Source organism: Plectropomus leopardus, chromosome 9, assembly GCF_026936395.1.
Source record: "Plectropomus leopardus strain MGB_pleo_1.0 chromosome 9, ASM2693639v1, whole genome shotgun sequence".
NCBI lineage: Eukaryota > Metazoa > Chordata > Actinopteri > Perciformes > Serranidae > Plectropomus > Plectropomus leopardus.
The window spans coordinates 920,001-935,000 of NC_142184.1; the positions used below are offsets into that span (position 1 = coordinate 920,001).

A 15,000-nucleotide genomic window follows, 5' to 3' on the forward strand; every position below is an offset into this window, starting at 1 on the left:
CTTACATCGAGCTTTCATCCATCAGCTTTCTGCTTCACGTGAACGTCGTCACATGACCATCCGTCCAGCTCAGACGCCGCGCGCACAGACCGCCACCGAAGCCTCGCACGAGTGTGCTGCACGGTGACGATGGCGGGCGCGCTACGACCATTCGCTCAGTTTGTTGTTTTGATAAATACGCTAAGAAAAAGCAGGATTTATGAAATATAAAAATTTTAAAAATTTTTATTTAATATTTTTTAAAACTTTTATAAAAAATAAAAACAAAAGAGAGAGAGAGAGAGAGAGAGAGAGAGAGAGAGAGAGACAGAGAGAGAGAGAGAGAGAGAGAGCAGGCAGCATACAAACAATTTTTAAATATTTTTTCTCGATAAACAGGAAATAAAATTAAAAAAAATATTGACCTCCTGACACCAGAGGTAAACGCCGTGATACTGCCAGACACTGCAGTTGTGCACGTCGGTTTTTCAAACACGGAAAACCCGCTGGTCGTAAGGATAATTGTCGAGTCCGGCGGACCTTTAATTTTAGCAGCAAATCGTTTGTTTTACTCCCGTTTTCGCTGCTTTCTTTCAACACAACTCCACCAGCTTGTGTTCAAACGGTCTGCGGTCACACCGATTTTGTGCCCGGCTAAGCTCACCACGTCCCGACTCTGAACACACAGACACGATATCCATCTGGACGTCTCACTCTGAAGACAGGAGACAGATTCTCGTAGTTATTATTCCTCTGAGTGCAGAACCCACACAAAGAGTCTCTATTCTGATATTTAATGCTCCAGTTTCTTCACTTAATGTTCTCCACATTCAATTAAACGCACATTAAACTGCTTCAGTCTGCAGGAAACAAACACCGTGCTTTTATTTTGGAGACCACACTGTGTGTGCGCACGTGTGTGTGTGTGTGTGTGTGTGTGTGTGTGTGTGTGTGTGTGTGTGCGCATGTGTGTGTTCTGTTGTACTAAATGGCCAATTTCCTCTGGGAATAGTAACTTAATTAAATACAGACACACACACTCACACACACACTGACCATCTGTATGTGCATGTGTGTGTGTGTGTGTTTTGCCGTCTGCATTTAGTAGCGGTATGTCAGTGCATACTGTGTGTGTGTGTGTGTGTGTGTGTGTGTGTGTGTGTGTGTGTGTGTGTGTGTGTGGCGTCTTCGGGGCGGGCTCACCGACAGGAAGACAGATGAAGGACAGGAAATGAGCGCGAGCAGACGGACAACAGTTGGTGTGTGTGTTTGTAGAATGCAGGACGGTGAGCGGTGTGCGTGTGTGTGAGTGTGTGTGTGTGTGTCTCTCTCTCTTCTAAGTAAAGGACAATAATCAATCTGTAGTGTGTGTGCTTGTGTGTGTGTGCTTGTGTGTGATATTTGAATCCAAGTCAGACACATCAATACTGGCTGTCCACCCGAAGCCTGACCTTTGACCCCTGTAGGTCAAAGGTCATCACCCACACGTACACACACAGAAGTCGCTGAGACAGAGGGATGGAGGGCGTTGGTTTGAGTGCTGCGGTCAGATTGGTGATGTCATCTATTTTCAATTCAATGGAGGAAAGTACTGTGTGTGTGTGTGTGTGTGTGTGTGTGTGTGTGTGTGTGTGTGTGCGCTGATGCTGCATGTCTCACAGTTGACCGAGTCACCTTCACTCTCCTCTTAGCTAGTAGTGTGTGTGTGTGTGTGTGTGTGTGTGTGTGTGTGTGTGTGTGTGTGCGCGTGTGTGTGTATGTGTGCGTGTGTGTGTGTGTGTGTGTGTGTGTCTCAGCCTCTCAGTTCAGTCAGACCAGTCACACTGTGACGTCACAGCAAACAAACACTGTCACCATGACAACCACTGCTACTGATTATACTACAGCTGATGCTTAATTTGCTAACATCACCATGACAACACAGTTTGTAAAACTGCTTGAGTCAGAGCGGGCTGTCGGACACGTCCGCGCTGAAGAGGGCTGTCGGACATGTAATATCGTAATGAAATTAAAGCTGCAAGCAGCGATGAAAGGGCCCTCGCACCCTTACATATGTTGGCACTGATGGGACACCAACTAAAGCGGTCGTTCAGGACTGTGACAGTCGGATAATGTGGGCAGAGACGATGGACCACCTGGGGTGAGCTATTTCACATGGTGTAGTACTTTCAGTGGCAATTAGGTGGCGGTGGAGGGGACACAAATTCCATGTCATCTTGGTGTACATAATTTATAGACCAAACCATGTAAATATCATGTAAATCCAATGATAATTGTCTCTCAAGGCTTACTTGCTCTTGCCAGTAGGTGGCGCTATTACGACTGGTGGATATTGTCATACAGATGTGTTCAGGGCAGGACCCTTAGCAAACCTATGAAGTTTGTCTATGAAGAGACATCACAAATGTACGCCACGCCACAGGAAAAGCATAAAAGTTTTAAACGGACCTTTGATAACATTAAATCAGGAAAGGGTTAGGATTGGACACACCCATTGGGGACAAAAATAATAATTCCTTGAATTCCAAGAGGGTCCGAGCACGAACCATGCCCAGACCGTAAAAAAACAGGAAACAGCGAACAACTTCTTGTTTAAATGCTGTTAACATTAAAGGTCAGCCTATATTCTTTGTAGCTCTGTTTTTTTCCCACTTCCCCAACTCGGAAACTACGGCCCTCAGACATCACATGATCGCAGCGTAATCTGAGAGCAGTGCATGCTGGGTTGTGTAGTGACTCACCGAGGTGTTCTGGCACTGGATGCAGGAGGAGTTGAAGCGGACGGCGGGGATACGCTGCACCTTTCCTTGGATGTTGAACACGCACTCGTAGTTCTTCTGACCCGACTGAGGCTGCGGGAGGTTACGAGCTCGCAACGTGATTGGACGAACCATCCCGGCCGGGACCAGGATGTCAGAGGTGGGGAGGATCTGAGGACAGCCCTGCAGCCGGAGAGGACAGGAAGGACAGCGGTTAATAAACATTTATGGTAAATTATAGTTTATTCTGATCATAGTGCAACAATTTTCCTTTTCCACAAAGAACAACTTTTTATTTTCATTTTTTTTTATTTTTAACTGATGCATCAACAGTGATGGAAGAAGAATTCACACATTTTACTCCACAAAAAGGAGAATATATTAAATGATTATTTTACAATAATTGATGCATGAATGTGTTGATGTGTTAATGTTGCATGTTTCATTTTAATGTCCTTATATTCTGCTGAGTAGTTTCATCCATAACAATACAACTTTTGTAACTTAAATAATGCATTCAATATTAATATTTATAGATATAATACAGCGCTTTATTAATTAAAAATCAGTGATTTCTGTGAAAACCACCAGGAGGAGGCAATGAGCAACTTCACAAGACGAGGCTAAAAAAATAGCAAAAAAAATACAAAAAAAAGTTACACAACAGTAATAAAAAGTAAAAAAACAAAAATCAAAAATTACCTAAAAAGTGTTGAAAATAAAAACAAACATATACATATATGTATATATATATATATATATATATATATACACACATATACACACATATATGTAATTTATTCTGCAACAACATTTTAAATAAAAACTTTATATATAAAATTTCTATTTACACATAAAATACCAATGCAAAGTATTAAGATTTTTTTAAATTGATGTTTGTGAATTTCAGGTCTTCCTGTAAAAAGAGATCTCAATGGGACCTGAAATAAGAATAAAATAAAGACATTATCATTTTTTTATTATCATTATTATTATTATCTATTATTTATATTATTTATTTATCTTATTCTTTTTAAAAACAATCTTTAAGCCAACAGCTAAAAGTCTGGAAACTGGCTCAAAATATTTAAGTAACCAATCTGAACATGATTTTTTTATCTCTTGACATGAATAAGCGGTTTTCATTAGCTCTTAAACTGAATGTCCTTCGACAGAAAAAGTCCACAGCGTCTCTGTGGAGTCAGTGGGACATTTCAACACAGTTTACATCAATTATTGATCAGAGCAGCTTTAAATGTGGCTCCATCACTAATTATTAATAACCCTTTTTTTTTTTTTTTAACTGTTAGCTCCTGTGTTAAAAGACCTGTCAATCAATCAGGAAGTGACGACAGCGACCAATCATGTCGTCTGACTGTGGGCAGAGGGCGGGGCTAATTATTTAATGAGGGTTCAAAGAAAAAATAAAGTGATATGTGGGAAAAGACTAAATACAGTTTATATTAAAGAATATTGGAAATGCATTTTTTAATAGATTTATAATCAACATTATCTGACGATCACACGGCGACCTGTGTACACACACACACACACACACACACACACACACACACACACACAGGAGACAGAGGTGTGTGTGTGTGCCTGAAACTGCTGGAAACACACACACACACACACACACACACACACACACACACACACACACACACACACACACACACACACACACACACACACACACACACACACACACACAGCCTGACAGTGTCTCTCTGTGGGGTGAAACCTTTATTAACGAGCGTCACCACGGTAATTAATTGCCTTGTGACTGACAGGAAGACCATTAGCTCCACAGGAAGTGGACCAGAGCACAGCGGACACCAGCAGCGACTGTGGAGACTGTGTGACAGTCAGTGTGTGTGTGTGTGTGTGTGTGTTCGGGATAAAGGCTGACAGCGGCTCTGAGTCTCTCAGCAAACGTTGGACATTCATCCAAACACTGCGCTCACCTGTGACAGACTCTGAGTCACCTGCATGAAACAAGGTGACAAATTATTTTTACGTAACACTGAAGAAGAAAAAGAGGTGAAATAATAATAAAAGGTGTCACGTGACGGAGCGATAATGAGCTGAGCGAAGACGCTGATGTTTAATCAGACTTAGAGGCTTTTAGAGACTTAGGGCTTTTATTTTTCTGCTGTAATTATGTTGCACTCCATATTTTTATTTTAATTTTTAAAAACCTTTCAACTACATATAGAAATACCTCTCTCTTTGATTTTGGGGGACACTTTTTTCAAAATGACAGGAAGCCACTTACGTGTTTATGGGACTTTAGGACATTTGTAGGATCTGAGGAGATTTCTAAGATTTTGGGACAGTTCTTAGATTGCAGGACATTTGGAGGATTTCAGGAAGTTTGTAGGATTTTAGGACATTTTAAGGCTTTTAAGACGTCACTCTGATTTTAGGACATTGCTTGGATTTTGGGACATTAGTGTCTTAGCTGTGTCTTCTGTCGGGGGTGTGGGGACTCTATTTTGACGCTATTTTAGTCACTCTGGCACCTTGTGGACACTAAAAGGACAAAATCAATTCCTAGTGTGAGTCACTTTATTTTTACTGTGAATTAGAAAATGCCTGGGAGGCCACGTTTGGTCCGCGGGCCGTAGGTTGATTATCAGGAGCATAGCTGGTTTAAACTCCCTGATTATTGTCTCGTGGTCCTGCAGCTGCTGCTCTGTCTCTGCTGTCTCTGCTGTCTCTGCTGACAGACTCTTTTTATTTTGGGCTGCAGATGAGCAGATAGTTGGAGCTCTTTATCCGTCTCCATCTTTCACTCGTCCTGTTTTCATGAGACCAGAAAGAGGCTTTTAATGTGAAAAATCCATCCATCTTCCCCTGCGTCTCTCCGTCCTGAAGCTCTTGTCTCTCTGACTCGCAGCTCCTCTCCTCTCCCTCCTCCCTCTCTTTAGGCAGCCTAATTGCCTCCTAATTAACATTAATTGCTGTGATTGGGCGCTTTCGTGTCAATTAAGTGGCTATTCATCTTCTATTAACCAATTAGCCAATCAGAGCTTGTTACTGTCACCCTACAACGACACCGAGCACCAATCACGTCAACGAGACGCCCAAACGAGGCGGTCCCCGCTCGCTCGCTCCGCTAACGAGATAACGAGGCGACGGAGAGACACTCGTTAGACGGAGAGGTGATCTGTTACCGTGACGGCGGCTGTTTGTTTCCTGTCGGGACTCCCTCCGCTCCACCCGACACACAAACGGCGTCACCTTTAAAACCGTCCCCGAGAAACAAACACGACAGCACCTGATCGCTGCGCTGCCGTTCGCTCTGTCACCGTGAGGTCATCGTTATTTTAGGATCAGACATCACGTGAGCACAGTTTCTTTAAAAACAACCCTCAGAGACGCGAAAGCTGCTGCAGATTTTTAGATTTAAGTCTCTTAAACGTGTTAAACTGTGTCTGAATTTACGTTGCTGCAGTGAGTTAATCAGCCTGCAGACTTTGTTTGGGGGCCACTTTTCAAAAATGTCAGGGGCCAGTCCCAGCATGTTTCCAGGATTTTAGGGGTTTCTAGAATTTTAATGCAATTTTGGAAATGTAGGACATTTTTAGGATTTTAGGACGTTTCTAGGATTTGAAGACATTTTAAGTACATTTCTCAGATCTTAAGACATTTCTGGGATTTTTTTTTATCTTTGCCATATTTACATCATCATCATCATCATCATCATCATCATCATCATCATCATCATCATCATCATGTGTTGAGCGCTGAGAGCGAGAATTTGAGAAAAAAACACAACAAAAACCAAAATCTACGTCAGTTTTCACATCGTCCACTTCTGATGTTTGTTTGGTTTATTTTCCCGAAACATTATCGAAGCGTCTCAGCGGCTTAAATCCCGTCTGTTGCAGAGTCCTTGAACGCATCAGTAAGGAGGGTTTTAAACTGTGTGTGTGTGTGTGTGTGTGTGCGCGTCCTTCACTGTTGACCTGAAGCTTTACTGTTGTTTACTGAACCATGTAATGACAGAGAGCGAGCGAGCAGCTCTGACCTCCATCACTGCTCCTCTTCTTCACTCTCACGCCGTCACTCGGAGCAGAAAAGAAAAATATTGATTCACTGCAGCTTCAAGACTATAAATAACTATAAATAACACTGTTTAACCACAGAAAACAGCTGTGGAGATATCCTTTTATCCTTTTATTAATATCAGACATGTATGTTGGGATTCTGAGATGTGTCTTTACAAAGTCTTTAAATCATTTTTTAAATATTTTTTTAAATAAGTTTGACTTGATCTGATTTGACCGCAGTTGTAGTCTAATAAAAAATATTATGACCATAAACATATTGATTCACATCATATTTTTAAAATGAATGGTAGTAAATATTGTCTAAATTACTGTATTATTGCATCCTTATTGCACTACTCTGAACTAAATTTAAAAAAAGAAACACTTTAGCTGAAGCACACTGATAAAGAACGAGTTTTGACTGTGAAGTTTTATTAAAAGACAGCTGGTCCTTTCTGCCGTTTTTGATATTTAATATAAAATTCAATTACATAATGTCCACCCGCCGTCCCCACAGTGTGTGTGTGTGTGTGTGTGTGTGTGTGTGTGTGTGTGTGTGTGTGTGTGTGTGTGTGTGTGTGTGTGTGTGTGTGTGTGTACCTCCATGTTGCTGACTCGTCCCTCCTGGAAGGAGCAGTCCTGCAGGTTGTTGGTGCAGACGTGACGATATTTACACCAATGACACGGAAACACGCTGCTGACACAGGAAGTGCACCTGACAGGGAGACAGGGAGACGCAGAGACACGGAGACAGAGGGACACAGGGACACAGGGACACAGAGACACAGAGACACAGAGAGAGAGAGAGAGACGTTAAAAAATGTCATAACTATAAATGAGAGTTTTTGACTCTGAAACAACTAAATCTCTTGTTGAAGCAGAACGTCTGCAGCTTTACATCCAGAAAAAAAACACAGTCGCTGATAAAAGGCTGAATACTCAAATATTAGATATATAAACAGCTGATTTCTTCTTTATTTATCTTTGATTATCTCAACACTTTTTCTTTGATAACATCTGCATCCACAAATTTTCTCGTGCTGCGTTCAGAAGCTTTTCATAAACATTTAAGCTTCTAAAACCTGAAAAGATTTCTTTCCAAAAAAGGGAGACAAAATACTGAGCAACTTGTCAAGAAATTTCCTGCAAATTAACAAAAAAACAAAGCAAAAATGACAAAAACTGACCCGAAAAATTAGCCGGGAGGATAAGTATTTAAAACTAAAGCTGAGGTAAAGTATGCAGAAAATGATATTTGTAATTGTTATATTACACAATTAAAATTATGTCACATAAAATATATACTTTTACATTTTTAAGTAAGAGTTTTTTATTCTCTGGTCCTTTTTTTCTTGTGTGTTTAATTTCCAATAATTTTCGATTAACTTTTTATCGATTTCCTGCAATTTCTTTTTGCTTAATTTAGGATTTAGAATTTTCTTTCTACCTTTTTATTAATTTATTACAAATATTTAAATAATTATATTGTAACTTTATACTAATTTCTTTCAAATATTTTTTGCTTATTTCCCCCCCAAAAATTCTTGTAACTATTTATTAATTCCTTGCTAATTTTTGGGCCTTGCTGAGTTGCTCGTTGCCCCTTCTCATGTTTTTGAAAGAAATCAAGACAATTTGTTCTGGTTTCAAAGGGTTAATCCACATTTGGTGCTTGAGTTGAGTTCAACTCCTCCAGCTGACCTCTGACCTCTGAGGATGAGGATGAAGACGCAGCTCTTCGTCTGCAGACTGAAACACTCAAAATGTGTTTTCAGCATTTATGATTGTCGCAGCTCCACGAGAAAACACGACTCGCAGAAACCTGAGCAGGTGTTTACACACACACACACACACACACACACACACGTGTGTGTGTGTGTGTGTGTGTGTGTGTGTGTGTGCTGATATCCACACCAGCATGTTAAAAGATTTCCCAGCAGAGACAGGAAGTGTTTCTGTGTCCAAGGCTCAGAGCTGCTGTTACCATGGGAACCAGCGAGCCCGGCACACGGATTATGTTACCCCCCTAAATCTGGGGAGGAGGAGGAGGAGGAGGGAGGAGGAGAAGAAACGAAAAGAGAAGAATCAGAAAGGAGAAAGGAGGAAACAAGAGAGGAGAAAACAAAAAAGGAAAGAGGAAACACGGAGAGGAAAGGAAAGAAAATAAGAGAAAAATGTAGCGAAATTTCCTCCTGCAATAAACTGGCGCCAAATATCGATGTTTTATCTCCCTGATCGAAATATGTAGAGACAAGAGAGGAGAGGAGACAAGGAGAAAGGAGAGGAAACAAAAGAGGAGAGGAAAGGAAAGAAAATAAGAGTGTCGCGAAATTTCCTCCTGCAATAAACTGGCGCCAAAAATCAATGTTTTATCTCCCTGATTGAGAGGAGAGGAGAGGAGACAAGGAGAAAGGAGAGGAAAGAAGGAGAGAGGAGAGGAAAGAAGGAGAAAGGAGGAAAGGAGGAGAGAGAAGAGGAAACAAGGAGAGAGAAGAGGAGACAAGGAGAGAGAAGAGGAAACAAGGAGAAAGAAGAGGAGACATTGAAAGAGGAGAGGGAACAAGGACAGAGACGAGGAAACAAGGAGAGAGAAGAGGAAACAAGGAGAGAGAAGAGGAAACAAGGAGAGAGGAGGAAAGGAGGAGAGAGAAGAGGAAACAAGGAGAGAGAAGAGGAGACACTGAAAGAGGAGAGGGAACAAGGACAGAGACGAGGAAACAAGGAGAGACAAGAGGAAACAAAAGAGGAGAGGAAAGAAGGAGAGAGGAGAGGAAAGAAGGAGAGGAGAGAGGAGAGGAAAGGAAAGGAAAGGAGAGGAGGAGGAGGAGGAGGAGGAGGAGGAGGAGGAGGAGGAGGAGGAGTTGTAGGAGTGCGGAGACTCACGAGTTGAGGACGGAGCAGTTGTAGTAGATGAAGCTGGTGGAGATGAACTGGTGTCCGGTCTCTGTGGAGCGCAGACTGAGCTGCACCACACGCTTCTCTCCTGAAACCAGCACAGTCATCAGGTTACTGATCAGGTTATTGATCAGGTTATTGATCACATGGTACTGATCGGGTTATTGATCAGGTTATTGATCGACTCATATCACAACTGTGTGTGTGTGTGTGTGTCTCACCGTAGGAGTGTGTGTGTGTCGGCAGGTCTCTCAGCGACGGTGAGAGACACATCACCTGACCTTTGACCCCGACCTCCCCGGGGGTCTCACTCAGGTCCTCAAACACACAGGACACGCCCCCCGACAGCGCCGGCACATTCTGCACACGAATGGTTAACTGCAGAGAGAGAGGGAGTCAAGGTGTGTGATGACATCATCATCACCTGTCAGCGATGTGTGCGTGTGTGTGTGTGTGTGTGTGTGTGTGTGCATGTACCTGTGTTGCCGGGGAGGTGACTGACATGTTGCTCGGGGTAACGGAGATGTCGACGCATTGGTCCAGCCGGGTGTTGAAGTGCTGAGGCTCCTCCCACTTGTCACAAGCTTCCTGTCTGGAACACCTGGAGGGGTCAAAGGTCACCGCAGGGTCAACACACTGCAACTATTTATTTATTTATTAGTTTTATGACTTTTATAAAACTACTTAACCTTTAAAAATGTATTCGTTATGTTAATTTTAATTTTAATGTAATTTACTTCAATCACTTTCATAGTTTTCTCATTCATTTTTTTTGTAAATTTGATATTGTTTCAATATTTCTGCACCATTTATTTATTAATCTAGTAATGTCTTTTATTATCTTCATTTTTTTTCATTATTTACTTATTTTGTAATTATTTCATTTAATCTTTTGTTTAATGAACTACATCTAAATTTATTTTAAAAATTTAATATTTTCATGTTATATTAATCGAATAGCTCATTTTAATCATGTTATTTTCAAACTATTTATTTTCAAATTTAAAGAATTTTATTTTTAACTCACGCATATATGTTCTGTTAAATTCAATCACAATTTTTTTAATGTTATCTACGTATGACAAAGTTCTTATTTCAGTTGCTTTTCTTTCAATTTGAATTTTCTTCTATTTAATATATTTCAAATTTAATTGATTTACATATTTTATGTTTACGTTTTTTATCATTGATCTATCGAAATATACTAAAAATACTAAATTTTAATATGCATACATTTATCTATTTGTTTATTCCACAGTCACATCTTAAAAATAAATTCACAGAAATTAATTAATTTTCACGTCTTTCGGTTTAAACTCTGTGAAGCGTTCAGGAAACACAGAGAACAGGTGCGTCGCTGCGTCGCTGCGTGTGTGTGTGTGGACAGCAGCAGCTCCGACATATGTAGCTCCATACAGAACATATCAGACTGCAGTAATGATCTGTTTATTTCTAATTAACAGCAGATGGACAGAAACAGAGAGAGGGAGGAGAGGAGGAGGAGGAGGAGGAGGAGGAGGAGGAGTGAGGAAGCAGAACTCCTGTCTGCTGGATTCACACTTTTTCTGTGTTTCACTGACAATAAAAACAACTCAAATCTTCCTTTTAATTTGCTGCTATTTCTATTTTTTCTTTTTTTTAAAAAAAATTGTCCTTTTCTCTTTATTCTTTTTATGAATCTCATCTCATCTTTCTCACATGTGCTGTTTACATGGAACATGAGAAATCTATTTTATATAATGATAATAATGATAATAACATACAAAATTAATATTTATTGATATACAAATATTTTAACGTTTTTTAAAAATTGTGTTATTAATTTAGTGATTCATTTTCAAACTACATTTAATGAATTATTTTTTTAATTTGAAATCCTGGATACCCTGTGATGATGTGCAAAGATTTATTTTATTTTATTTTATTTCACTCCTCTTCATCCTCCGCTCTGATCCTCTGCCTTTTACTGAAGCTAAGTTATTTCCTACATCTCCCAGAATGCCTTGATGTGAAGCAGGTGAGGTCCTTATGAAAGGAGGATGAAGCTTTCAGCACCAGTTTGATCTAGTCCGGGGCTTTTACTTTGAAGGGGATGATAATTGGTGCTAATCCAAAGAGGAACTTCCTCCACCTGCCTGGACGCTCAACATCAAACACTCACCAAGGAGTGTGTGTGTGTGTGTGTGTGTGTGTGTGTGTGTGTGTGTGTGTGTGTGTGTGAACCATTTATGGAAACATTAATGACGCCTCATGGGAACACTATGTGGCCAAAAGTATGTGGACATTTGAATACATCTAATCGTCATCTAAAGGCCTCCACTCTGCTGGTTTAACTCTTTCCAGCACCTTTTTCATTCTGCTGCGGAGATTCAGGCATCAGTGCGCTCCAACACTGCAGCCTCACTTCTGTCTTGAATTTTTTATTTCATTTCATTTTTATGTCTTAGAAACATTTTAAGGCTACAGTCATCTTTGTTGAACCCTATGACACGTAAGTATATGTGCTTTATTTCTGTCAAAAACATATGAAGAAGGCAATGAGCAGCAGAGGAATTTACCCAAAAATTAGCAAGAAATTACCTGAAAATTTGTTACAGAAAAAAAAGGAAAGAAAAAAGACCTGGGGAAAGTGCTTAAAAATACATTTTTTCTAACATAATTTCAAATATGTAATTATGATTATATAGTTTTTCCCTAGCTTTTTTATTTCTCCTTCCCCCTTTACATTTACCTTTTATTTTTTGTTTTTTTTCTCCTTCTAAATGTACTAATTTCTTTCAGTTTATGAAACAGCTCACTGACCTTTTCCAAACCGATTTGCTCATTTGGTTTAAAATGTCTGACAGCAGCACAAGAAAAGTGATGCTGCTCCAGGTTTTGAAGGGTTAAAGCATGCGCGCTTGGTGTCTTAACAGAACCATAAAATGTCGGTATGCACATTTCAATATAAATATAAAAAACGAATCAGATGATGTCAGTGAGCGTGCTCTTATTTTGTTGATAGAAACTGAAATTCAGGTGGCAACAAAAATGAAGTTGCTGCAACTTAGCAGATAAATGCAGATCCTCTGAGTCAGGAGCAGATTTGTGCAAAATTTGGATAAAACACAACTGCGAGATGACTGTGTTTCTACTTAGTGATGTTATGTGATAACATCCTGGTAACCATGGCGATGAATGTCAAACACATGAGCAGCTTTATTTCTATTGCAGCTGCTCAATAAAGTCGATCAAATATCACCGTCATTTCTTTGTCTGGTATCAGTGAAGAAGATCTCGGTCTCTTCTTCGTCCAAACACACCGAGTCACATTTTGTAGAAAGTCATGTGACTTTGTTGTACTTTTTCTTCTTCTTTGGTGTCCATAAAGTGACATTACTGCCGTCACACACCATATGAGCTATAAAAGGGAAAAATGTGTTTCCATTGCACTTTTGCGAATTATGTCTTTTTCGAATCACCTGAATTTCACCTCGAGCCAGCGTTAAAACCTTTTTGCGATAAACGGGAGTTTTTTCTAAATCAACCTGTTTCTATTAGGCGTAATTTTATTCACTATTTCATTTTGCGCAGTTTGAGGGTTAATGGAAACGCGCCTGCTGCTCAGACCTCTCCACCACCTGGCGCTCCTCGCCTGCTCCTGCAGCGACGGCGCACGGTGGGATATGAAGTTTCTTACTTGTTGAAGAGGACACACCAGCCGCAGTGAGGGTCTCCTGAGCCCAGGCAGTCGGAGCAGCTGCCGTACTGCTCGCAGCTCTCCACGGGGAGTCTGGTCACCTGAAACACAGTTTATCATCACGTTGGTACAAATTCACACCCACATCAGGACGCTCAGACATGTCATACGAGTTCTGCTTCAGGAGCGTATGCTGAACTGTTTCATCTTTTTATCCAAAACTTTTAGATAGGCGCGCTCAGCTTTGTACCTTTTGATGTACTACAGCATTGATACTGAACTTACCGTCTGTTGGCCAAATCTGGCCCCCACAAGGATCTCCGGTAACTATTTTCTCATTCGCGACAAAAACAACGGGATTCACACTGTGAATAGTGTTTATCCTTTTAGTCTCCATAAGGTGTCAGAGTGAATAAAACATCAAAATAGAGCTTGTTGATCATAAAGAGAGCCGGAGGAGGATCCCCCACACCCCCGACAGAGGACACAGCTGAGACACTGATGTCCTAAAATCACAGAAATGTCTTAGAATCCTAGAAATGTTATAAAATCTGAGAAACGTCCTAAAATCCTACAAACGTCCTAAAACGGAGTCCAAGTGGATGTTTGTGCTAAATCTGAAGAAATTCCTTCAAGGTGTTTTCGAGATTGAAGAGAATGAACGGGACGAACGGACGGACGACGACCCCAAAACATCAAAAAAAAAAAGACTAAAAAGGAGGATACAGAGACTGTGCTGGGGACTACTTTCAGCAGCGTATTAATCCATATCTGGTGCATTATTGAGTTCGGTGTCAGTAGGACAGTGTATAAAATAAATAAGAGTGTGTGTGTGTGTGTGTGTTCACAGTGACGAAGAACAACTGTGATGTGTTTTTAACAGCAGTGAAGATCAGTTAATTTTCTTCAACCTCTTTTTTTAATTTCTTGCAATTTGAGGGACTTTTGTGACCGAGCTGCTCACTGTCTTTTTTCACGTTTGTGAAAGAAATCAAACCAAGTTGTTCAGACTTCAAAGGGTTAAAAAGCTTGTAAAAGGCATCTGGATGCAGCACAAGAAAACTGATGTCCAGCTAGGGTTTTAAAGGGTTAAACTGCAGAAACCAGATGAATATAAATCCATTATTTTCACACCTTTAATTGATCGTCACTTTACTTTTATTGAGGTAAATATGTTGAATTGACTTGATATTGATTTTCTGATTGTAAGATTCACTGAAGTCTTTCCCACATTACTTATTGTGTGTGTGTGTACGTGTGTGTGCGTGTGTGTGTGTGTGTCTGTGTGTGTGTGTGTGTACGTGTGTGTGCGTGTGTGTGTGTGTCTGTGTGTGTGTGTGTGTGTGCGCGTGTGTGTGTGTGTGTGTGTCTGTTTGTTATCTCAGTGCGGTTTGGTGGTTTTTCGCTGACAGTAACAGCCTGAGGCCTGTGTGTAACACATTAGTCTTGATTTTACAGACAGTTAGTCAGTGTGTGTATCAGAGTGTGAGTCTCTGTGTGTGTGTGTGTGTGTGTGTGTGTGTGTGTGTGTGTATAGCATCTTTTACCCAGAGGTCATTGCAGCAGAGAGACAGTAAACACAGTGAAACACAGTGGACACTCTGTCTGTCTCTGTCTTATTCAGATG

The 15,000-nt window shown here is 40.6% G+C and overlaps 1 protein-coding gene across 1 annotated transcript in view; it reads right to left on the reverse strand.

Moving 5' to 3' along the window:
- plxna3 (plexin A3) overlaps positions 1-15,000 on the reverse strand; it is a 144,169-nt gene that overhangs the window by 37,493 nt on the left and 91,676 nt on the right. Inside the window, exons 8-13 of the mRNA XM_088081562.1 lie at positions 13,374-13,474; positions 10,172-10,295; positions 9,916-10,072; positions 9,683-9,782; positions 7,400-7,514; positions 2,721-2,921 (exon numbers count right to left, since the gene is read on the reverse strand). Coding sequence (XP_087937688.1) covers positions 2,721-2,921; positions 7,400-7,514; positions 9,683-9,782; positions 9,916-10,072; positions 10,172-10,295; positions 13,374-13,474 — 798 coding nt within the window. The remainder of the gene's footprint in view (positions 1-2,720; positions 2,922-7,399; positions 7,515-9,682; positions 9,783-9,915; positions 10,073-10,171; positions 10,296-13,373; positions 13,475-15,000) is intronic.